Genomic DNA, 25544 nt, shown 5'->3' with positions numbered 1-25544 from the left:
TAGTTTAGTCAATGGTCAATGGAATTTCAACAGAGTAGCTGCATCTTCTTTAGAATTTCTTCAGATTTGGGGTACAATGGGACATAAAATGTTAGGATTTACTAACTAATGTTACACAAATTGTTTTTTTTCTTCTTAATTATCAGTAGGTGATGGCAATTCTGACAAATTTCAAGAAAAAATCATGCTTGTTGGCCGTTATTTTGTTTTCTAATGGTCAATTTATACCTTCTAAATTGGAAATTATAAAAGACCGAGCAAATGGGAACAATGATAAAATCATACAAATAATCTTTCAAATTGAAACCTATAGCACTCTACTTAATCTACGTGCATTTCTTTTTTCTTTTGAAGAAAATGTATTTCAAGAATTAAAAGAACTAGAATAATAAATAACCTTAAAACGGAGTGTTACGTAACCTTTGTTATAATGTATAATTTTCAACTTCATCCCCTTTTATTTAATTTTTCTAACGAATAAAAGAGTGTTGACAGTGATAATGATTCTCTTCTCAAATTAAACCTTCATTGTCATACTTTGACACTAATAATGATTCTCTTCCCAAATTTAATAATGATCCAAATTAAGAAGTTTAACATGTAATGGGATCACTTGTTACTTATACGTTACTCTCTTCTCCCTAATAATTATAAAACTATTACTTTCATGTATGCCAATGATATCTTGAGGGCGATAATTTATTCTATTTTTGTACTTTTGTTTTCCACTATCACATATGTTATTTCATATTCACGAGAAAATATTCTTAAAATCAGAAATTAATGTACAAACCCAAATGAAAAGTTAAGGGATTTGTTAATTCTAAATAGGTTGGAGGGTTTTATGAACTTTTTAAATTTCAACCACTAACGCAAAGGTTTAAATGCTGTAGTGAAAGAAAAACAAATTAAAGTTGAAAACTTTATTCTATTAAAAAAAACTTTATTCTATTAAAAAAACTTTATTCTCCCAGATATTGAGTTACTTGCAGAATTATAATTTAACTTACTAAAAAAAAAAAAAAAACATGATAACTTTTATTTGAAGTTCATGTTTTTAGGTATGGGATAAAACCTTTTTAGGTTGAATAGAGCCTGGAATAGTCTTATGTGGGCAATGAATTGACTATTGAGATATTGTATCTAACTTCTTCAATTAATCTGGAAATGCGTTTTACTTACAGCTTGTTTGGATAGTTGTTACCGATTGTATCGTATCGTATTGTTACTTTAAATACAATGTTTGTTTTAATTGTTACTTAAATTTTATTGTATCGTATCGTTAAATTCGTCGTTATGTAATGATAAAATGTGTCACTTTATGTAACGACCGATTTGGTGTGATCGCGTCGTTTCCTTGTGTTTTTCTCTCAATCTCACCCTTCATTATTATTAAATAATTTTATTTTATCATTTACCCTACCTTTTTATATACCATCTCATAGTTTTTCTTTATAATATTACAAGTTTATTGCATGATACTATGAAACGACGGCAAAACGGCACAATCCATCCAAACATTGTATTCATCAAACGATACAGTACAATACAATACAATACGATACGATACATTATGAAACGATATGTAACAACCATCCAAACAAGCTGTTAATAATCACAAAGATAAATTGAAAATAATCTTAAATACTGAAAATAATATCAAATAATATTTATAATTATCTTTTTTTTTTCTTTTAGCAAAAAAATGAGTGTACAAGTAACCCAGTAATACGGATATTCTTTTTTAGAAATACCATGTTACAAACTCGAATCTCTGTGAGTTATTATTAAAATCTCAAAATTAGTAGAAGTAATTAAAGAGTGATTTCAAATTGCGAAAAGAATATAGAAAAGAAAATTAAGGAATTTTTAAAATAAGAATCACGTAGAAGATATCCGTTCATATTTGGTGCATTAGGTAATATTAACAGCGTTTTATTGCATGACGTAATAACTTAATTTTGACTATTGAGATATGAAACTAACTAATTATACAGATCATCACCTAGAATTTGACCTAATCCCGTCAAAGAATATTGGCCTAGCTTGTAATTAGTTAGCTAGCTAACCACAAGAGGAAAATGAAAGTCTAATCCACAATATTATAACCAATTAAAGTGTACAATATTGGCATGCAATACACGAGTAACGTCCTATCATTTTAGATAGAGATACTCCTACCTTTTAGAAGGAAAATGAAAAATAAAAAAATCAGTTCAGATTATTGGCGCTTTACGTGAGCAAATATAATACTATGAATATGAACATTATTACGTTCTCCAATAAAATTCGTTTTAAGGAGTTAGACAATAGTACAAGTCAATGTCAATTTTAGAGTGCTAAGCACCGTTGAACTTTAAGTCATTAGGCTTTAAAGACTAGAAGTGTGAATTGGGAAATGGTGGGAAATAAAAAATTTGGAAAATTTGAATCAAGTGAGCTTTTTCATTTATGACAAATGAACTTTGTCCCTCATTGGTGAGGGACAATTACACTTGTGTGTATAAATATAAGATCACTTCTTAGAGCTCTTAAAAGAAGTTGAAGAGAATGAAGCCTCGCGCCGTCGTCGTTGCTCGGTAGCTTCGGCTTCGGCTTCGTCAAATGATCGATGAGATTAATTTTTTGGACAAAGTTTATTTAATTAATTATTTAAGAATTAATTAAATGACAGTCAGTTCATTAGCGGAATTAACTGGAATGCATAATCCTTAAGGAAATTGTGGACTCGAAATATTTCTTATCGTTACAGTTTTTCCAGTTTCTTCTAATAGTTCTCTAATTTCTGTTTTAACACAGTAGCGACGACAAGCTTAAGGAATTATATATTAACGTTTCTGTGTTGAAATCTATATTGAACTGTGATATATATTTTGTATACTAGTTTGGAGACTAAAGCCTTGGTGCTTTCTACTCCGGTATATTTTTTACTCCGGCTTAACGAACATAAAAACTTTACCGGGGTATTAAATTTGATTACGGTATGAAGAATATAATAAACTTCACCGTTTATGTTTTGAATGTTTGGTTTGGTATTCAGTTTGAAGATATAAAATCTTCACTGATTTTGAAAATTTCCGTTTGTTGCCAACTTTACAGAAAAATGACAAATGAGGACCAAACTAATGCTAATAGAACGGGTGCTACTGTTACGAGTGTTGCAGCCTCGTCGAGCCGTTCAACTCCTGCTCATGCTACGGCACCAACAGAAAAACCCGGAAAGTTTTTCGGTATTGACTTCAAACGTTGGTAAATGAAGATGTTCTTCTATCTTACTACGTTGAGTTTGCAGCGATTCATCAAGGAGGATCCTCCGGTCGTGGCTGAAGGCACTCCGGATCACGAACGATTTGTTGTAACTGAAGCATGGAAACATTCTGATTTCTTGTGCAAAAACTACATTTTGAGTTGTTTGGAAGATAGCTTGTACAATATCTATAGTGTCATGGAAACTTCAAAAGCGTTATGGAATGCGCTTGAGAATAAGTACAAGACTGAGGATGCTGGACTTAAGAAGTTCGTGGCTGTAAGGTTTTTGAATTTCAAGATGGTTGACAGTAGGTCGGTCATAACTCAAGTCCAAGAATTACAAGTCATTGTGCATGACCTCCTTGCTGAAGGTATGACCCGAATAAATAATTTTATTAATAAGATTTAACTTGTTATTAATTATGAATTTATTATTGAAGGTATGGTCATAAATGAGGCCTTTCAAGTAGCCGTTTTCATTGAGAAGTTACCTCCGTTGTGGAAGGACTTTAAGAACTATCTAAAACACAAGCGTAAGGAAATGACACTTGAAGATTTGATTGTTCGTTTGAGTATAGAAGAAGACAACAAAAATGCTGAAAAGAAGTCACGTGGCAACTCGACAATAATAAGGGCTAACATTGTTGAGGAGGCTCCACAAAATAAGAAGAGAAAGAAGGTAGGGGTGGGCATATTTCGATCGGAACCGAATAAACCGACCGAACCAATTTTTTTTTTATTTCGGTTATTCGGTTTGTTCGGTCGGTTTTGATTTAAAATTTTTAAATTTCAGCTTTTTGGTTCGGTTTTCGGTTATTAAATCTTTTAGTTCGGTTAACCGAAAAACCGAATTATTAGCATATATGTTCTTTAAGTTATATATAGGCTAAGCCCATAAATAATAAATTAATACTATTAGGTCCAATCTATAAAATACTCAACCCAATTAAGTAAGTCCATCAACTTTCCAATCTTAAAGACTTTCCGTCTATTAAAACTTCCATAGCATATGTGATAGATACCGGGAGAATTTCACACAGAGTTATAATTTACACTATGTTTGAATTTTATGATCCATAATAGTGTGCAAAGTTTAATCTATTTTTTTTCTTTCTATAAACACAATATTTCCAATAATTTCGAAGTTTTGGGAAAAATCAATAAATTCTCCGGTCGTATTATTACATAGAAGGAGTCCAATATGATAATATTCAAACCGAAAACCGAACCGAAATAACCGAACCGAAGTTAGAAAAACTGAACTGAACCGACTTATTTCAGTTCGGTTTCGGATACTACTTTTACAAAACCAAAAACTGAATAACCGAACCGAGTTTCTTCAAATCGAACCGAACCAACCGAATGCCCACCCCAAAAAGAAGGCTTCTGGACCAACGAATTACCCAAGCAAGAAAAAGTTCAAGGGTAATTTCCGCAACTGTGGAAAGTCTGGGCATAAGGCCGTGGACTGTCGTGCACCAAAGACTGATGTACAAAAGAAGAAGAATAAGAAGAATCAAGCTAACATGGTTGAAAATGTTGAAGAAATGGAGGACTTGTGTGCCATGTTGTCTGAATGAAACTTGGTAGGAAATCCTAAAGAATGATGGATTGATTCTGGAGCCACCCTCCATGTTTGTGCTAACAAGGAGTTATTTTCTTCTTATGCCCCCGCAGGACCCGACGAGACAATTTTCATGGGAAATTCGTCTATAACCAAAATTGAAGGAGTTGGCAAGATTGCATTGAAGATGACGTCGGGAAAAATTGTGACTCTAAACCAAGTTCTCCATGTTCCAGAAATTCGCAAGAATCTTGTGTCTACCTCACTTCTTGTCAAAAATGGATTCAAATGTATTTTTGTTTCTAATAGTGTTGTACTAAGTAAGAATGATGTGTATGTAGGAAAAGGTTGCCTGAATGAGGGCCTTTTTAAGATAAATGTAATAGCAGTTCCTATCAATAAAGTTAATGCTTCTTCTTACTTACTTGAGTCAAATACTTTATGGCATGCACGCCTAGGTCACATCAACTTCAAAACATTGCGAAAAATGATGAATTTGGAAGTATTGCCAAAATTTGATTGCATTAATTCCAAATGTCAAATATGTGTGGAATCAAAGTATGCTAAACATCCTTATAAGTCCGTTGAAAGGAATTCAAGTCCTTTAGACTTAATTCACACAGATATTTGTGACATGTAGTCAACACTATCTCGCAGTGGGAAAAAGTATTTCATTACTTTTATTGACGATAGTACGAGATATTGCTATGTTTACTTACTTAATAGTAAAGATGAAGCAATTGATGCTTTCAAACAATACAAGAGTGAAGTTGAAATACAACTAAACAAAAAGATCAAGATGATAAGAAGTGATATGGGTGGCGAATATGAATCTCCTTTTAAAGAAATATGTTTGGAAAATGGCATTATTCACCAAACAACTGCCCCTTACTCTCCACAATCTAATGGAATTGCAGAGAGAAAGAATCGAACGTTGAAAGAGATGATGAATGCATTGTTGATAAGTTCTGGTTTACCACAGAACTTGTGGGGGGAAGCTATACTTACAGCTAACCGAATAATCAACCGTGTACCTCATAGTAAAACACAGTCCATTCCTTATAAAAAATGGAAAGGAAGGAAGCTCAGCTTGAAATACTTCAAAGTGTGGGGGTGTTTAGCTAAGGTACAAGTTCCTAAACCTAAAAGGGTTAAGATAGGTCCAAAAACGGTTGATTGTGTATTTATTGGATATGTAACCAATAACAAGGCATATCGTTTTCTGGTTCATAAATCAGAAAATCCTGAGATCCACGTTAATACGGTAATAGAATCAGATAATGCTGAATTCTTTAAAACTATTTATCCGTATAAAAAGGAAAGTAAATTGTCCTACCAAAAGTCAAAACGACCTCAGGAGGAAACAACATATGGTATGCCTAATGAGGAAAATCCGAGAAGAAGTAAACGTCAAAGAACATCCACTTCATTCGGTCCAGATTTTCTGACTTTCCTGCTAGAAAATGAGCCTCAAACCTTCAAGAAAGCAATGTCTTCCTCAGAAGCATAATTGGAAAGGGGCTGTCAATAATGAAATAGAATTCATATTGAGCAACCATACTTGGGAATTGGTTGATCTTCCTCCAGGTAACAAAACTTTGGGTTCTAAATGAATTTTCAAGAAGAAAATAAAATATGGTGGTACTATTGGCAAATACAAGGCAAGACTTGTTGTCAAAGGATTTAGACAGCGAGAAAGTTTTGACTATTTTGACACATACTCGTCGGTAACAAGAATTACATCCATTCGGATGCCAATAGCATTAGCCGCCTTGTATGGTCTTCAAATCCATCAAATGGATGTAAAAACAACTTTCTTAAATGGTGATCTAGAGGAAAAAATTTACATGAACCAACCTGAAGGATTTGTGGTTCCGGAAAAAGAAAAGAAGGTGTGCCACCTTGTTAAGTCCCTTTATGGACTAAAACAAGTATCCAAGCAATGACATGCGAAATTTGACCAAACAATATTGTCAAATGGCTTTAAGATTAATGAATGTGATAAATGTGTTTGCATTAAGAACGTTCCAAATCATATAGTCATTGTTTGCTTATATGTTGATGATATGCTAATAATGAGCAAAGACATTGCCAACATTCAAGCTACTAAGCGTATGCTTGCTAGTAAGTTTGATATGAAAGACTTAGGAGTTGCCGATGTAATTCTAGGAATTAAAATCCAGAGGACTCCTCAGGTCCTGGCTTTGTCTCAATCATATTACGTGAAAATGGTACTGGAAAAATTCAAACACTTGGAATTTAGAAGTGCAAGAACTCCAATTGACTTAAACCATTATCTTGTAAAGAATAAAGGTGAAAGCACGTCTTAATTGGATTTTGCTCATATGTTGGGAAGCTTAATGTATATCATGAACTGTACACGTCCTGATATAGCTTGTGCAATAAGTAAACTTAGTCGATTCACAAGTAATCCCAACAAACATCACTGGTTAGCAATGAAACGAGTTCTGGGATATTTGGAATATACCCAAGATTATGCTTTGCACTACAATAGATATCATGCAGTTATCAAAGGATATAGTGATGCAAATTGGATAACCAGCTCAACAGAAACAAAGTCCACAAGTGGATATGCTTTTATTGTTGGCGGAGGAGCAATATCTTGGAAGTCTTCCAAACAGACGTGCATCGCTCGCTCTACAATGGAATCAGAGTTTATAGCTTTGGATAAGGCCGACGAAGAAGCTGAATAGATTCGAAATTTCTTAGAAGACATTCCGTTCTGGCCAAAACCTTTGGCTCCTATATGCATACATTACGATAGTGAGGCTGCAATAGGACGGGCATAGAGCGTTATGTATAACGAAAAGTCTCGTCATATACGACGAAGACATAAAACCGTTAGACAACTACTCTCTAGTGGAATTATCACTATTGATTATGTAAGATCAAAGGATAATGTGGCGGATCCGCTTATAAAAGGCCTAACTAGAGAGGGAGTTGGGGAATGGGACTATGGCCGAGGACAAGTCATCATGGCGGTAACTCTACCTAGAATTTTGGATATTCCGAGATCTATAGGTTCAAGAAGCTCAAACAAAGTTGTGATTGACCGGTTCAATATTGTCAAAGTAAAATCTTTGGTCCCTTCTTGGGATGAAGACAATGCTCAGTAACAAGGATAGAACTTTACACGTTCTTTAATGATTACCTAAGTTTGATGTGGTATTTATCAAATAGTGTCAACCTAAATGATTACACATTTAGGAATCACCTATGTAAGTGTGAAGTGGAAGCCGCTTCAATGAGAATTCTGTAAGGCCAATTCTCTACGCACTTATGAAACCAGGCGATGTTCATGGCTGAAACGAACACAACAATGAGAACCAAAAGGCGGTTAAGGGTTGGTTGTGCGACATATGGTTGTCTAGGTATACACTAAATTTCGAAGGTTCAAAGATATCAAATCTACTGATTGACCGAGTATATCCGACATATGCTCACTACGGAAAGTTCAAAGGGAAACCTACTTATCTAGATGCAATTAATCCTTACTTGCAAATCACACATCTTTCATCTATGTTAATTCTTGTTACAGTCATTCCCATTCATGTGGGGGATTATTGGACTTTAAGCCATTGGGTTTTAAAGACTAGAAGTGTGAATTGGAAAATGGTGGAAAATAAAAGGAGGGAAATGAAAATTTTGAATCAAGTGAGCTTTTTCATTTATGACAAATGAACTTTGTCCCTCATTGGTGAGGGATAACTACACTTGTGTGTATAAATATAGGATCACTTCTTAGAGCTCTTAAAAGGAGTTGAAGAGAATGAAGCCTCACGTCGTCGTCGTCGCTCGGCTTCGGCTTCGAATTCGAATTCGGATTCCGATTCGGATTTGGATTTGTCAAATGATCGATCGATGAGATTAATTTTTTGGACAAAGTTTATTTAATTAATTATTTAAGAATTAATTAAGTGCCTGTCAGTTCATTAACGGAATTAACTGGAATGTATAATCCAAAACGCTGAACGCTGTTTTCCCTTCTGTTCACATTATGAACAGATATCACACCTCTTCCGACAATTGCCTATAAATTCTGAGGCATGGCTTCCTTTTTTACATACTGAGAAAATATAGAACTTCCTTCTGAAAATCCAGCATTCTACTTTGCAGTTTCTCTTTTAAATTCGTATTTGTGATTTTGCCCCGTTCTTTGAGTTCGTTGGTATCCTGCAGTGCCACTGTTGCAGGAAGGTTTATTCCGTTTCATCCTGGGAGGATTTAATCCATTACCTTGGCAACTTGTGAGGGGGTTAAAATTCCTTAAGGACGCACAAGGAAATTGTGGACTCGGAATATTTCTTATCGTTACAGTTTTTCCAATTTCTTCTAATAGTTTTCTAATTTCTGTTTTAACACAATAGCGAAACAAGCACTATAGCTTGAAATGAACAAACTGAAAGTACATTTCTTTTTAAAAATTATTGAGGTTTGAAACCCTTGAAAGTCTGATAAATCAAAGAACGATGTATAATACCACTAAGGTTTGTAGTGAGAGGTAAATAATCAAATTTTCATCTTTCCTTTCGAAGGTTTCTTAATTATAGTTTTTGGTTAGAGCCTTGAAAATGAAAAAAAAAATCCTAATAAACATTACTTTCACCTTTAATATGTCTTACGCAACGCAAATTCAGATGAGTTAGGATTCCAATATAGATTCGAATTGGAAAAAAATCAAATCTTCATCCACATTTTTTCAGTTTCTCTTATTGTGTTTATTCTCTCCTTTTTATCCCAACCTAGTTTCTCTTATGTTATTAGTATTAAGTATAGTAAAGAAGATAATATAAACAAATAAATAAAATAGTATAACAGTTGAGGGGGAAAAAAAGTTCTTTTCCAAATAAGGAAAGAGAAAATAGGTTCTTTTTTTTTTTCCAAATAGAACTTAATATTCAGAAAAGAAACCAAAAAACTAACTTGAGATAGAAAATTTTAGAGCGATTAAAACCAATGTCAATTTAATAGTGCTAGGCTCTATAGCTTGAAATGAAAAAACTCATGAAAGCAACATTTCTTTCTAAAATGATTAAAGTTTGAAACCCTTAATAAATCAAAGAATAGTGTATAATACCACTCAGGTTTGTAGTGAGATGTAAATGATCAAATTATCATTCTTCCTTTTAAAGGTTACTTAGTCAGCTCCGAGCCTTGAAAATAAAAAAAATTCTAATAATCAATGCTTTTACTTTTAATATGCCTTATGCAATATGAATTCGAATTAGTCAGGACGCTAATATAGATACCATATATATATATATATATATATATATATATATATCACAAGAGGAATAGAAAAGACAAGTCAGATTGAATGTAAGGTGCAAGACGAAGAAGGATTTCTTGATTTAAAGTTTTACATAATTAAAAAAAGAAAATGGTTTCCTTTCATAGCCATCTTTCTTCTTATCGTATTATTTATGTACGTGGGAATGCAAGGCAGCCTACCAAAATGATCAAATCTTCATCCGCATTTTTGAGTTTCTCTTATTGTCTGTTCTTCTATTTTTCCAACCTAGTTTCTCTTATATTATTAAAATATAATAATTTTAACAAAGAAGATAATATAAACAAAGAAATAAAATAGTACTTAGTAGTATAAAATGTGAGGAAGAAAAAGTTCTTTTTCAAATAAAGAAAGAGAAAATAGGATGTGACGCGATTGGTAGGAGGGCACGTGTAATTCACCGCCCGCGATGGATCCTCATCGAATTTCACGAAGTCGGTGGAATTCTTGATGTCCTCATCATTTCCCTTAACTTACACTTTTCCCCTTTTATAATTTTTCTTTTACATTCTTGTCCCCCTTTCCGATTTGTTATTTTTTTTTTTTTTTTTTTTTTTGCTTTTGTAGACACGGTTTTGGTAATTGAGTAAGGTAATTCTGCACCCTAGGCAAAGTTACGTGTTCTACATATATTCTAATCATTTAATTAAATTTATTTTTACCTCAATTTAATACTTAATCATTGATTATGTAGTATAGTTTGGTGTGTGGCTAAGTTCTTTTTTTTTCTTTAATCACCAGCTGCATGAAAATTATTTGAGTAAATAGTTTTAAAATAGATACGAATTATTTGACACAAATAGAAGAGTGTCAAAATAAGAAGTAAATTGATGTTCTGAGAGGATCATTCTGAGCTCAACATAGAGCTCCACAAAAGTTGCCAATTGATGTTCGCTAATCGCAACATCCTCCTATTATCTTTGACAGAATAGACATTACGTTAAACGAATATTCCCTTAATCTCCTGCCTTAACACTTATTTACATTTTTTAATTTAATGTAACTTTTAAACAATACCTACTAAAAGGGTCAAACTTTAGGTTTTAGTAAAAAGTTGTCGAAAACTGAAATTTGCAAAATTTTGTAGTTTTGTACCGTTGAAACGAGAGATGAAATATTTTCAATTTTCAAAAGGGTGATATCACCTTCTTTTGAAGAAAAGTATTGCATGTGTAGTTAGTTGTATAATATACTATCACGATTATTATTTTCATAAAATAAAATAAAAACATTTTGTATTCATTTACTAAAACAACGTGTTGCACCTTAAAATTATTTTTGCCATTTTACATTTTACCTTGCATAAAATAAAAATATTTGTGCATAATTAAGCAAGAGTTATTTATGCCAAAAACAAAAATTGTAACCAGATATTTAATAGTAATATAGAGTTTTGTATTAAATATCAAACATCGTATTCATAATGCAAAATGAAATAAACTTTTTCAGTATCACTTAAGTCTAGACATAGTCAATAAAGTTTAGCGCAAAAAATGATGGTAACAAATTAATATCCAAATTCCTTGATGTATTTGACATAGAATGTTCTTGGAAAAATTGTTTCATATAAATTAAACAAGCAGTCCCTTATTATAAAATAAAGACTGTAAAGTAAAGACAAGTATAGAAAGAAACTGATAATTATTTAAATTCAAACTAATGTATATAATGAATTGAAATCTCTTCTATTTATAAAAGAAAGGAAGCTGCTGTGTAAGCTGCTACGCAAGCTGCTGTGTAAGCTGTTACTGCAAGCTGCTGTGTAAGCTGTTACTACAAGCTATTGTGTAAGCTGCTATTATATCATATATGGATAATCTTCTACTGAGAGCAATATTTATCCATAACGGAGTACTGAATGGATAAGCTTATTATATCCGGTATAGATAATCTTCTACGGGGGGTAATGTTTATCCATAATCAGGTACCGAAGTGATAAACTTCTTCAGGAAGCTTATTTCCAATAGAATACTAAATAGATAAACATATTTACGGGGAGTCCCATATGAATAAGCTTCTTCAGGAAGCTTATTTACAACGGAGAACTAAATGAACATCCATAATATAATATATTTATAACACTCCTCCTTGGATGTTCATTAAAAGATAATGTGCCCCATTAAAACCTTACTAGGAAAAACCACGTGGGAAAAAATTCTAGTGAAGGAAAAAGAATACACATATTTAGTAATACGCATTGCTATGTGCCTCATTAAAAACCTTATAAGGAAAACCTCATGGGAAAAAACCTTAGTAAGGAAAAAAGAGTGCATCGCGTATTTTACTCCCCCTGATGAAAACTTTGTTTTAAATATTTGAGTCTCCGCATTCCAAACTTGTATACTATCTTCTCAAAAGTTGAAGTTGGCAAAGATTTAGTGAATAAATCTGATGGATTATCACTTGAATGGATTTGCTGCACATCAATGTCACCACTTTTCTGAAGATCGTGTGTGTAGAATGATTTTGGTGAAATGTGCTTCGTTCTATCTCCTTTTATAAATCCTCCCTTCAATTGGGCTATGCATGCAGCATTGTCTTCGTATAAAATTGTGGGTCTTTTCTCACATTCCAAATCACATTTTTCTCGAATAAAATGAATTATTGATCTCAACCATATGCATTCCCTACTTGCTTCATGAATAACTATTATCTCAGCATGATTTGAAGAAGTAGCAACAATAGATTGCTTTGTGGAGCGCCATGATATTACAGTACCTCCATATGTAAATACGTACCCGGTTTGAGATCTAACTTTATGGGGATCAGATAAATAACCTGCATCTGCATAACCAACAAGATCTGCACTATCTTTGTTAGCATAAAACAAATCCATATCAAGAGTTCCCTTTAAATTTCGCAATATATGCTTAATCCCGTTCCAATGTCTCTGTGTAGGAGAAGAACTATATCTTGCTAGTAAATTAACAGAAAATTCTATGCCAGGCCTTGTAGCATTAGCAAGATACATTAGTGCACCAATTGCACTGAGATAGGGTACTTCGGGACAAGGAGTTCCTCGTCCTCTTCTGAAGGTCGGAACAAATCTTTATTCACTTCAACCGATTGAACAACCATTGGTGTACTCAATGGGTGCGCTTTGTCCGTGTAAAAGCGTTTTAAGACCCTTTATGTATAGGCAGATTGATGGATAAAAATCCCGTCTGCTAAATGTTCAATTTGCAGACCAAGACAAAGTTTTGCCTTTCCAAGATCTTTCATCTCAAATTCTTTCTTAAGATATTCAATTGCCTTTTGGAACTCTTCTGGAGTTCCAACAAGATTTATGTCATCAACATAAACAGCAAGTATAACAAATTCTAATGCCATTTTCTTTATAAAAATATATGGACAAATAACATCATTTATGTAACTTTCTTTCAGCAAATATTCACTAAGATGATTATACCACATGCGCCCAGATTGCTTAAAACGGTACAAAGATCTTTGTAATCTAATTGAATAAATTTCTTGATATTTTGAATTCGCTTCAGGCATTTTAAATCCTTCAGGGATTTTCATATAAATCTCATTATCAAGTGAACCGTACAGATAAGTTGTAACTACTTTCATTAGATATATTTCAAGCTTTTCATGCGGTGCTAAACTGATGAGATATCTTAATATTATGGCATCTATAACAGGTGAATATGTTTCATTAAAATCGATTCCAAGTCGTTGTGAGAATCCTTGTGCAACAAGGCGAGCTTTGTATCTTTCAACTTTATTTTTATCATTCCTTTTTCGCACAAAAACTCATTTATGACCAACTGGTTTTATACCAGCAGGTGTTTGGACTACTGGTCCAAAGACCTCTCTTTTAGCAAGTGACTTCAATTCCGATTGAATTGCCTCTTGCCATTTTGGTCAATCAGATCTTTGTCGACATTCTTCGACAGATCGAGGTTCAAGATCCTCACTATCTTGCATAATATTAAGTGCAACATTATATGCAAAAATATTATCCACCACTATTTCAAATCGATTTAAATTAATCCCATCACCGATCAAACTTATTAAAAGTTCTTCACTCACATGAGCTTCGGGTTCATTGATTTCTTCAGGAATCTCAGAACTAATCAGATCTTGGGTCTCTTCAGGAGATCCCTTCATAGTATCGTTTTGATCATTTGTCGATTTTCTTTTTCGAGGATTTCGATCCTTAGAACCCAAAGGCCTACCACGCTTCAGGCGTGCTTTAGGTTCACTAGCTCTCATGCTAGTAGATGGTCCTACTGGGACATCAATTCGGATAGGCACATTCTCTGCTGGGATATGTGACTTAGTTATCCTTTTCAAATCAGTAAATGCGTCTGGCATTTGATTTGCTATATTCTGTAAATGGATGATCTTCTAGACCTCCTGATTACATATAGGGGTACGGGGATCAAAGTGAGATAATGATGAAACTTTCCACACAATTTCTCTTTTGATTTCCTTTTTCTCTCCCCCTAATTGTGGAAAATTTGTTTCATCAAACCGACAATGTGCAAATCGAGCAGTAAATAAATCTCCTGTTAATGGTTCAAGATAGCGAATAATAGAGGGTAATTCAAACCAAACATATATTCCTATCCTTCTCTGTGGTCCCATCTTACTGCGTTGTGGTGGTGCTACTGGCACATATACAACACATCCGAAAATTCGTATATAAGCAATATTTGGTTCATGACCAAAAACTAATTGTGACGAAGAATATTTATTATAATGTGTCGGTCTGAGACGGATAAGTGATGTTGCATGCAAGATAGCATGGCCCCAAATAGTACTGGGCAATGTTGTTTTCATAAGTAGTGGTCTTGCTATCAATTGCAGGCGTTTAATAAATGGCTCTGCAATGCCATTTTGAGTATGAACATAAGCTACATGATGTTTAACTTTTATCCCAACTGATAGACAATAATCATCAAAAGCTTGAGATGAGAATTCTCCAGCATTATCAAGGCGAATAGCCTTTATAGGATAATCTGGGAATTGTGCCCTTAATCGAATTATTTGGGCTAATAGCTTTGCAAACGCCAGGTTGCGAGATGATAGTAGGCACACATGAGACCATCTTGAAGATGCATCTATTAGGACCATAAAATATCTAAACAACCCACTTGGTGGGTGAATAAGTCCACATATATCCCCATGTATACGCTCTAAAAAGGCAGGGGATTCAATGTCAACCTTCATTGGTGATGGTCTAGTGATCATTTTGCCTTGATAACAAGCATCACAAGAAAATTCGTCATTTGTAAGAATCTTCAGGTTCTTTAATGGATGCCCACTCGAATTTTCAGTAATTCGTCTCATCATTATTGATCCAGGATGGCACAAACGGTCATGCCAAAGCACAAAAGTATTTGAATCCGTAAACTTCTGGTTTACGATAGAGTGTGCTCAACTGTACTAATTTTTGAATAGTATAAGCCAGAAGATAAAGTTGGTAACTTTTCTACAATGCATTTCTGGCCAGAAATATTCTTTGTAATACAAAGATATTCCCTGTTCATTTCATCTATTGTCTCAACATGATACTCATTTCGGCGGATATTTATAAAACTCAACAAGTTTCTTCGGGACTTGGAGGAGAACAATGCATTGTATATAATAAGTTTTGTTCCCTTAGACAGAAATATAATGGCTCTTCCGGAGCCTTCAATCAAACTTATATTACCAGAAATTGTTGAAACATTTGTTTTTTCCTTATGCAAATAAGAAAAGTATTTCTGATCCTTGAATATGGCATGAGTTGTTCCACTATCAATAACACAAATATCTTCATGATTTGTCTTTGATCCAAACATAATTTGAGGATTATCCATATTCTTCAAAATGACATAAATAAAATATATTATAGTAAACATCATTATCAAAGCATAACTTCTATTTATGTACAACAATTATATAAACATACTATCTTTTACAAACAACAAAAATTAAAATATTTATATGTTTCTCCTTCTGGGAGTGCAAAGTAATCAGCTACATCCAAATGCATGAAGTCTAAATTATCTTCAGAAATAGAATTTGCTTCAGCATTTTTCTCTAGCTTTTTCAGGGAGGCTTGATAAAGCTCAACCAGGTGCTTTGGCGTACGACAGGTACGTGACCAGTGCCCTTTTCCTCCACATCTATAGCATGCATTTTCTGCATTTGGTGCTTGCACCGCTTCATGCTTTTGTTCCTTCCTTTTCCACTGCTGGTGGTGAGGAGGCTTCTTTGGTGCATTATTATTACCATGATTGGGGTTCCTTCCCCGACCACGGCCATGACCACGACTGGGGCCACGACTCTTCCACGTTTAGCTTGGTGGAAGTTCGTCTCATCCACTTCAGGGAATGGACAAGAACCAGTAGGTCAGCTTTCATGATTTTTCATTAATAGTCCATTATGTTGCTCGGCTATAAGAAGATGTGAGATAAGTTCAGAATACTTTTTAAATCCCATCTCTCGATATTGTTGTTGCAGGAGCATATTCGAGGCATGAAAAGTGGTGATAGTTTTCTCCAACATATCATGATCAGTAATATTATCACCACATAATTTCAATTGGGAAATAATTCTGACATAGCAGAATTATACTTACTGATAGATTTAAAATCTTGTAGCCTTAAATGAGTCCAATCATATCGTGCATGTGGAAGAACGACCATCTTCAGGTGGTCATATCTATCTTTCAAATTATTCCACAGTATGACTGGATCTTTAACAGTAAGATACTCCATTTTCAGGCCCTCATCAAGGTGATGGCGTAGGAATATCATTGCTTTGGCACGGTCTTGGTTTGATGCCTGGTTTTTGTCTTTGATGGTGTCTGCCAGACCCATCGCATCAAGATGAATTTCAACATCAAGCACTCAAGACATGTAGCTTTTGCCCGATATATCCAGGGCTACAAATTCAAGTTTAGAAAGATTTTACATTATTTAGGAAAAGAAAGTTCTTACCTCACGTACTTAATATTTGCTCGAGATTGCTGAGTCTCGTGTTGATAACGTGTTATAAAATAAAGACTGTAAAGTAAAGACAAGTATAGAGAGAAACTGATATATTATTCAAATTCAAACATATGTATATAATGAATTGAAATCTCTTCTATTTATAGAAGAAAGGAAGATGTTGTGCAAGCTGCTCATGCAAGCTGCTACTGCAAACTGCTGTGTAAGCTGCTACTGCAAGCTGCTGTATAAACTGTTATTATACCAGATATGGATAATCTTCTATTGAGAGCAATGTTTATCCATAACGGAGTACTGAATGGATAAGCTTATTATACCCGATATGGATAATCTTCTACCGGGAATAATGTTTATCCATAACCGGGTACCGAAGTTATAAGCTTCTTCAGGAAGCTTATTTCCAATAGAGTACTAAATAGATAAACATATTTATGGTAGAGTCTCATATGAATAAGCTTCTTCGGAAAACTTATTTACAACGGAGTACTAAATGAACATCCATAATATAATATATTTATAATACCCCTAATTATATTCCGCTTGTGATTCACTGTAACTTGTTTCGATCTTTATATGATTCCCTTTTAACCTTACCCATTGAAATTGAATAACAAATCCATTATTATTCTCCATAAATGTCAATTAAGAGATGATGCTTTTGGTTTTGCCATTTGGTTTCAAGCATAAGCTAAGTGACATACTAATAATTCTTTGTAATCATTTGACTTTTTAATTAATTCGTATCTCCAAAGCAAGCAAGTGAGCATTAAATAACCGTTCTCATTCTAAATACTTCTCCGCATTGAATATTTATATTTAATTAATTAAATAATTAATCTTAAGAATCAATAAACTAAAGTGATCAAAAGCATATCATTTGATCATGGCTAAGTTTTAAAGGGTTCGTATATAAATATATATCTTACATTCATTGACTTGATATAAGTATTATGTGGGAGTTAGTTCTTACATAGTAATATATTTTAATCATCAAAATCTGTTTCATAAAAAACAAATGGACTTATTAGATGCACTCTTTAAGCATCATACACGTAAATAAAAGAAAAATGTGTTACTTAGTTTCAAGTAATATTAAATATTCTTTCCATTGTCTTTGAAGCCTGTACAACAAGAATCCTCTCCTTTCCAATCACTAACTATATTAATAATCATACAATATATTTCCACTTTTTCTAGAGACCTTTTAAACCTTTTTATGAAATTTTTATAAGGTGTGGTCTTCTTAAGTGGCCCCATAAAGATGCCACAACTCAGAATTTAATATTACAAAATAGTCCTAAATTACAGTAAAACCATTTTTTTTACACAATTAACTAAGTAGATTTCTCCCAAACAAAAGGTCCTTTCTCAAAGACCAAAGTATAAAAGTATTTTCTTCCTCTAGTCATTATGGAAATCTTTGTCTCATTATTGCTTCTCTTTCTATCTGAAACTTTAGGATTGTAGGCCAGGATTAGATTGAACTTTATTCTTATATTCTAGTTAGCTCCAATTTCTCCTTTATTTCTTTCAAGTTGTTGTCCCTTTGAACAAAAAGTTTTTGATAATACAATCTTAAAGTCTTGGGGAGCCTCTAGCATGTTTGCTTCTTGTTTTCCATGCTTAAAATATGGGTGTACAAAGAAAACTGACAAACTGCACCAAACCAATAATTCGAGTCAAATCGAGAAAAAAAACTCGACTATGGTTTGGTTTGGTTTGGAAAAAAAACTCGACCATAATTGATTTGGTTTGGTTTTAACAAAAAAAATTAAACCGAAACCAAACCAACCCGACATTACATGTATACAAGTTTTAAAAATATTTTATACATAAAAACAATTATTGTAATGTAATTTACAAATATATAATTTAAACTCTTTAATAGTTCTCTCTTTTAATGTATTATTTCAAGCTTGGACTTAGAACTTTTGAATGGTCAAATATGTTTTATAGTCTATAAAAGTTAGTAACTCAAATAAAGCCCAAAGCAAAATCAAATTAATATTAATGCTAACAAAAAAAATCAATTCAATACTAGAAATGACAATAGTATTGGATATTTTTTTTTTAGTTTTGCATTGATTTAGATAGTGAAAATGCATAACTCACTTTTAATATTATTTAGTCATGTAATTAATACTTAGTACTTATTTTAACATGATTTAGTACTTTTAGATTATCTTTATTTTTATTAAGGATTATTAATTAGCAATATTTATCTTATGCAATTTGTTGAGCATTTTAGTATAATCATGTCTCATCTTCTATTATTGTGTATTATTTTATTGGATGACATCTTATATAGTTTTATCCTATTAGGACTTAAGAAATATTAGAGTACAAATTATAAATTTTATGCTATGAAGATTTTGTCGAAAAAAAACCCGAAAAACCCAAAGAACCAAAGAAAATCGAAAAACCGTGATTAAAAAATCCGACTTTTGTTGGTTTGGTTTATAAATTTAAAAATTCGAGACAATTGGTTTGATTTGGTAGTTGAAAAATCCGAACCAACCTGGCCTATGTACACCCCTACTTAATAGTATACACTTTTAGCTTTTCTGAAAAGGCAAGGAGTTGAAGATAAAATCACCATTTTATGCACACACACACACACACACACACACACACACATATATATATATATATATATATATATATATATATATATATATATATATATATATATATATATATATATATGATTCCAAAAATCTAGGCGAATGATGCACAAAGTATCATGTATTCACGCAGGGTCCGGAGAAGGGTCGCACTCAAGGGGTGTGATGTAGGCAGTCTACCTGATCTATGCTGATTCCACGGCTCCAGCCCGTGATCTATAGGTCACACTAGGGGTGTACAAAGGAAACCGACAAACCGCACCAACCCGATAATCCGAGTCAAACCGAGAAAAAAAATCTGACTATGAGTTAGTTTGATTTGGTTTGGTGTTAGAAAAAAAAAACTGAGCATAATTGGTTTGGTTTGGTTTTAACTAAAGAAAGTCAAACCGAAACTAAACTAACCCGACATTACATATATAGAAATTTTAGATATGTTTAATATATAAATATATTTATTGTGATGTAATTTATAAATATTTCTTAAAAAGTTTCATAATTTTATTTTTTTGAGGTATTATTTCAAGCTAGGGTTGGACTTAGAACTTTTGAATGTTCTAATAAGTTTTTTAGCCATTAACATTAGTAAATTAAATAGTGCTAACAAAAGCCCAAACCAAAATCAAATCAATACTAATGCCAACAAAAGACATTTAATTCAATACTACGAATGTGAATGTATTGAATATCTATTTTTTGTTTTGTAATAATTTAGATAAAAATGCATAACCTATTTTTATTTTTTCTTTAGCGTTTAGTCATGTATTTAATACTCCTTTATTAGTCTACTTATTTTAGGATGACTTAGTACTCTTAGATTATGTTTATTTTTATTATAGTTTTTTAATTAGCAATATTTATATTACATAATTTTATTGTTGAATATTTTAGGATAATGCCATGACATATCTCATATTTTGTATTATTTTCTTAGAAAATACTTTATATAGTTGTATTTTATTAGGACTAAAGAAATATTTTGAGCATAATTTATTTGTTCTACGAAGATTTTACCAGGAAAAAAATCCTAAAAAACCCGAATAACCCGAGAAAAACCGAGAGTGAAAAATCCGAGTTTTATTGATTTGGTTTGGTCTTTAGATTTAATAATCCGACACAATTGGTTTGATTTGGCAATTGTAAAATCCGAACCAACCCGATCTATGTACACCCTAGGTCACACGAATATAACTTTACAGTTGCTCCAAGACTCCCCTTCTCCAAGTCACTTACTTCTTAACTCTAAGGTAATAGACTATGAATTTAACTTATACTATCTAGGTCATCTTTACATGTTGTAGTAGATAATTCATCTTAGTTTCAAGATAACGAATTCCACTTTTAAGAAAGGTTAGCTGTAAATATCTTTTGGATGAGCTGATAGTGTAAAATTTTCTCCAAATTGTCAGTATGTATAAATTAAACTTAGTGGTGGAGCCACATTGAAAGCAAGGGATTTCATATGATACCCTTTGCTCAAAAGAGTTGTACTTATTATACATTGTATATTACAATCTACAAGCAAAAAATAATTAAGTGTATAATTAATATAAGGGTTGAATTCAGAGGCCGATCTAGGATTTGGAGGTTCCGGCTGCTTTGACTCGAATTGTTCATCTTTTAACAAATAGAGCTAGGAAATAAACAAGAGAGCCTTATTATACTTGAACAAACAAAATATGTCAATAATAAATTAAAAGAGAATTGTGTCGACAATAATATTTTAGGAAGGAAAACTTGACCACCTTGGCCACTTTTGTTATTGCGGGTGGCACTTTTAATATTTGTACTATTTCTTATCTATATATATACAATTCTAATGAAGCTTGCGGGTGTTGTGCCACTCCCACATTACAACATAGATCAGCCCTTGGTTGAATTCCCTTGATTTGGAACAGAAGCTTGATATAGCCTATTTTTAGAAGAGTTGAATCCACTTAATAAAATCTCTGGCTCCGCCACGGGTTAAACTCATAAGCTATATATTTTGCATGAGGATTTACAACGTTGTCTAAATTAAGAGGTGATACACATTAGGCCCGAATTAAGCAAGCGAAAAGTTTTGATTTTAATATGGGCCAGTCTCAATACAACCATCATCAGGCCCTAACTTAATCAAGTAGTGGCCCATAATCAAGATCCAAAGTATATTACTACACCCAACACAGTTGTGTAAAGTGGACCTACAGGAAATTGTAGGCCCATAGGAATGACAAAAGTAGATCACAAAGATAAGCGAACAACTTGACTATAGTATAGATCGGATGGCAGTAAGTGAGCAGATGATTGGGATCTTTCTACTCTTAACCAAAATTTTTGGGTTCGAGTCCCGTGAATGGAGAACCTTTCAGCAGGAAGCGTTAAGACAGTCAAACCGCAAGTTAGGAGCAAAACATATGGAACATATCTTATGAATACCCTCTCATGCAAATTTGTCTCTCTTTTGGCTTCTTAGGCATCAATTTTAGTGCATCTTAGGGTAAGGATATCAAACACATAATTACCTTTTCCTTTGGAACATAAACTTTAGGATTTCAAAAACTATATGAAGAGCATTCTGAAGTTACTAGGCGCTCTGAATTCGTCGATTCTAAATTCTCAATCACGCCAGCAATTCTAGTATAAGCTTCTCAAACAATTGGATCTGTTAGTGTTAGTGCATTTTGGAGTTGAAAAAGAGTAAAACCATAACATAAAATTTCAGTTAACATAAACATCAAGGACTTGAGGCCAAATATAGAACCAATAGGCACTTAGAAGAAGGCTGCATTACATAAGCATTTATGAAACAAAAGATGTTCTTGATTTAACCCTAGTTCGGAAACTCAAGGACAAAAGCATTATATAGCTTCCTTACCTTAGACCAAGATCATCAGCTTAACTTAAAATCAGGATACTCAGTAAAGATCACCCTCCTTGTGAGTGTGGATCACACAATCAGAGGTTGGGTAAGAAACACACGTAAGCAGATAACCCTCTTTCATTTGATTGTCGTCCAGAAAAGATCCGTCAGATTGATCAACAGAACCCGACTCTAACTTCCCAGCACATGTCGAGCAAGCACCAGCCCTGCACGAATAAGGGAGTTCGACTCCAGCTTCTTCAGCTGCATCGAGGATGTAAGTATCAGATGGTGCTTCGAACTCATGTTCTGTACCATCTGGACAAACCAACTTGACCTTGTACATGTTTGCTGATGCTCTAAAACCAGAGTCAGCTTTCAAGCCAAAGGATTTCGAGATGCTCCGCACAGAACCCAGAGAAGATGGGATTTTAATAAATGTGCTCTTTTTCTGAGTCTGAGGAGCAGCTTTGAACATGCAGGTGGAAGGAAGTCTCACTGTCGACATGTTTTACCTGATCAAAATTTACAAGCAATCATGAAATAAACAAGTAATAGAGAGGGACTATAATGAAGAATGTCTAATATACATCAATACTGACCATAGAGTAACAGTATATATAGGAAGCATAAGTTTGAAGTGCCAAATGAAATAAGTAAACTGAATCAAACTCATTGCTTTTGTTTACTTATCGCAGACAGATTTGAACATGTCCGTTTCAGGTGTTAATATATATCAAATTTACAACAACAGCAATAACAAACCTAGTGTAATCCCACGAGGGGGTCTAGGGAGGGTAGTATGTACCCAGACCTTACCTTACCTCTACCTCGTAAAGATAGAGAAGTTGTTTCCGATAGACTAAGATTTATCAAATTTCTATTCTTAAATATGGTGGGAAAAAAATCATATCTAAACGAATAATGTATATAACTGTTACTACTTAAAGTTATGTATTAATCCACATCTATGTAAAACTTTTCAAGCCAGAATAGCAGCAAAGGAGGACTTGTTAGAACTTCTAATTTGACATTTTGACAATATATGCCATGTTGTAGATGAAAAAGAAATGAATATCTGCTAGTCCATTTCTTATAAGACAAGGCTTTGAATATCTGGAGCATTATGAGAAGATGCAAGCGGGTGGCTTCATGCTCTTCGCTCTAAGCTCCATGTTGCGGAGATAAAATTTACTAGCATAATAATTTATGATTCTATACTAAGGAAGTGTTAAACTTAATCCACTGTACATTGCCAAGGCTATGACTACTGATCGAAGATATAAGATGCACATTACACATAAAAGAACAAATAAACATCTTGCTTAGTCACCATCTTAATATCCTTTCAAACACTTCGGCGAGGTTAATCAGACTAAAGCATATGCTTTTTCTTCTTTTCCTATGCAATATATTTCAGGAAATTCAAAGAAGGCTTGTGCAATTCTTCTTCTAGATGTTCCCAACTTCTGGCTGAATTATCAAGTTTTAGAGAATTGCATCTTCTCAAAATTAGACTTGATGCAATTAGTAAATTCCTATCTATCAGAAAGCTATCCTCTACATGAATAGTGTTCCTCTATCCGACACAAAAAAGGTGCCATTTTATCTCAATCCACTAAATCAAATTTCATTAAGAGGGAATCTCAAAAACCAGTCAGAAGTCCATTTTCATTTAACTAGTCCTATTTCAGGCTTTAAAGAAAATTACACACTCAAAAGCACCAAATCTGTAATACTAAGTATAGAGCTAAGCTTTTCCAATGAGTTATATCATTAGATAAAATCCACACTTGTGATTCAAGCCAGAGTCTATTCACATAACTTAGTTTTCACCAAAAGAGAGAATATAAAACAGAGAATTGAAATAAAGACAAAACAATCTCTTTCATTAATATGTTTACATAATTATGCATAGCAACAAACATTGACAAGTACAACAACAAAAAGAGGTTCAAAAGTCATTTTCCATCTGCATCTCATACGGCTACAAGTTATGCTGTTTGACCTTGAATCAAGCTCACAGAAAAAAAAAATCAAAGAATTCTAAAAAGTTTAAAAAACCCAAAATCCAACCTTTCACAGAATTTCAATCTTTAATCAGATACCACAGAATTTCACCAGATGATGAATCAAAAACAGAGATCTCAACAACCCATACCCAAAAACAGGAAAACCCCAATTACCAAAACTTAAACACGTGGGAAAATAGCCCAACGTGCACATGAAGAATCAAACAAGTAAATTCAAACAAAAGCCCAACAATTTTTTAAAAAAGAACTCCAAAAAGCTTCAAATACCCAAAATCCAGCTTTGTTTAAAGATTCAACCTTTAATAAAATACCAAAGGAATTTCACCTGATGAATGATCCCCCAGAAATCTCAAACACACGGCAAAACCAAATTCGTGAAGTCAAAATACATCGGAGAAAACAACATGCACATGGAAAAGGAAAAAGAAGTAGATTCTCACAGCAAAAATCCAAGAATCTTTCAAAAGGGTAAAGAGAGTGAGGTGAGAATTTTTACCAATAGAAGAAGTGGGGTTGGCTGCTGATCTGAAAGTAAGCGGAGTTGTCGAGGGAGCAAGACTCGAGACTCCTAATTATAATTTATAGACAGGAAAAAGTAAAGGGCTTTTGTGATTTGGCAAAGTTGGCATCAAATACGTACCGCCCATGTGTTTCTCTTTCTCTTTCTCTTTCTCTTTTTCATTGCCAAACTTGAATTGACCTTTTTGCCTTTGTACCCTTTTTCGTTGTTTTTGGTTTTCTAGCGTTTAGCCATAAATTTTGTTGAAATTTAAAATTTAAAAAAATTAAAGTTGTGCTCAAAAATAATTTTTGAAAGTTAAAATTTATGTTGGATATACATTTTATTTGAATAAAAATGTTAAATTTTTATGAGTGAAAAAAAAATTTCTCCCAAAAACTGCTCTAAATCAATTTTTGAAAACTTAAATTTTATTTTTATATTTTTTTAATAAACTGATCATATTCTATGGAAA

At 33.2% G+C, this 25544-nt stretch overlaps 2 protein-coding genes across 3 annotated transcripts; one reads left to right on the top strand and one right to left on the bottom strand.

Moving 5' to 3' along the window:
- The first annotated feature begins 3253 nt into the window (after positions 1 to 3253).
- LOC142172667 (uncharacterized) lies at positions 3254 to 4069 on the top strand. The gene is made up of 3 exons (XM_075236333.1): positions 3254 to 3620; positions 3690 to 3928; positions 4043 to 4069. Exons 1-3 carry the CDS (start codon positions 3254 to 3256, stop codon positions 4067 to 4069), a joined length of 633 nt encoding a protein of 210 aa, XP_075092434.1.
- Positions 4070 to 22419: 18350 nt separating this feature from the next.
- On the bottom strand, positions 22420 to 25203 carry LOC107767245 (ferredoxin, root R-B1). Of its 2 annotated transcripts, none has more exons than XM_016586162.2 (2): positions 25067 to 25203; positions 22420 to 23052 (listed from the first exon to the last, which is right to left on the bottom strand). In XM_016586162.2, the coding sequence occupies exon 2, from the start codon at positions 23043 to 23045 to the stop codon at positions 22593 to 22595; it is 453 nt and encodes a 150-aa protein (XP_016441648.1). In that variant the 5' UTR covers positions 23046 to 23052; positions 25067 to 25203; the 3' UTR covers positions 22420 to 22592. The 2 variants fall into 2 exon arrangements, with proteins under 2 accessions (XP_016441648.1, XP_016441649.1); XM_016586163.2 differs by lacking the exon at positions 25067 to 25203 and adding an exon at positions 24896 to 25035.
- Positions 25204 to 25544: the final 341 nt, after the last annotated feature.

Source organism: Nicotiana tabacum, chromosome 18, assembly GCF_000715075.1.
Source record: "Nicotiana tabacum cultivar K326 chromosome 18, ASM71507v2, whole genome shotgun sequence".
NCBI classification, from domain to species: Eukaryota; Viridiplantae; Streptophyta; class Magnoliopsida; order Solanales; family Solanaceae; genus Nicotiana; species Nicotiana tabacum.
Note: the sequence above shows the minus strand (reverse complement) of the source record. Positions and strands in the feature narration are given on the sequence as shown.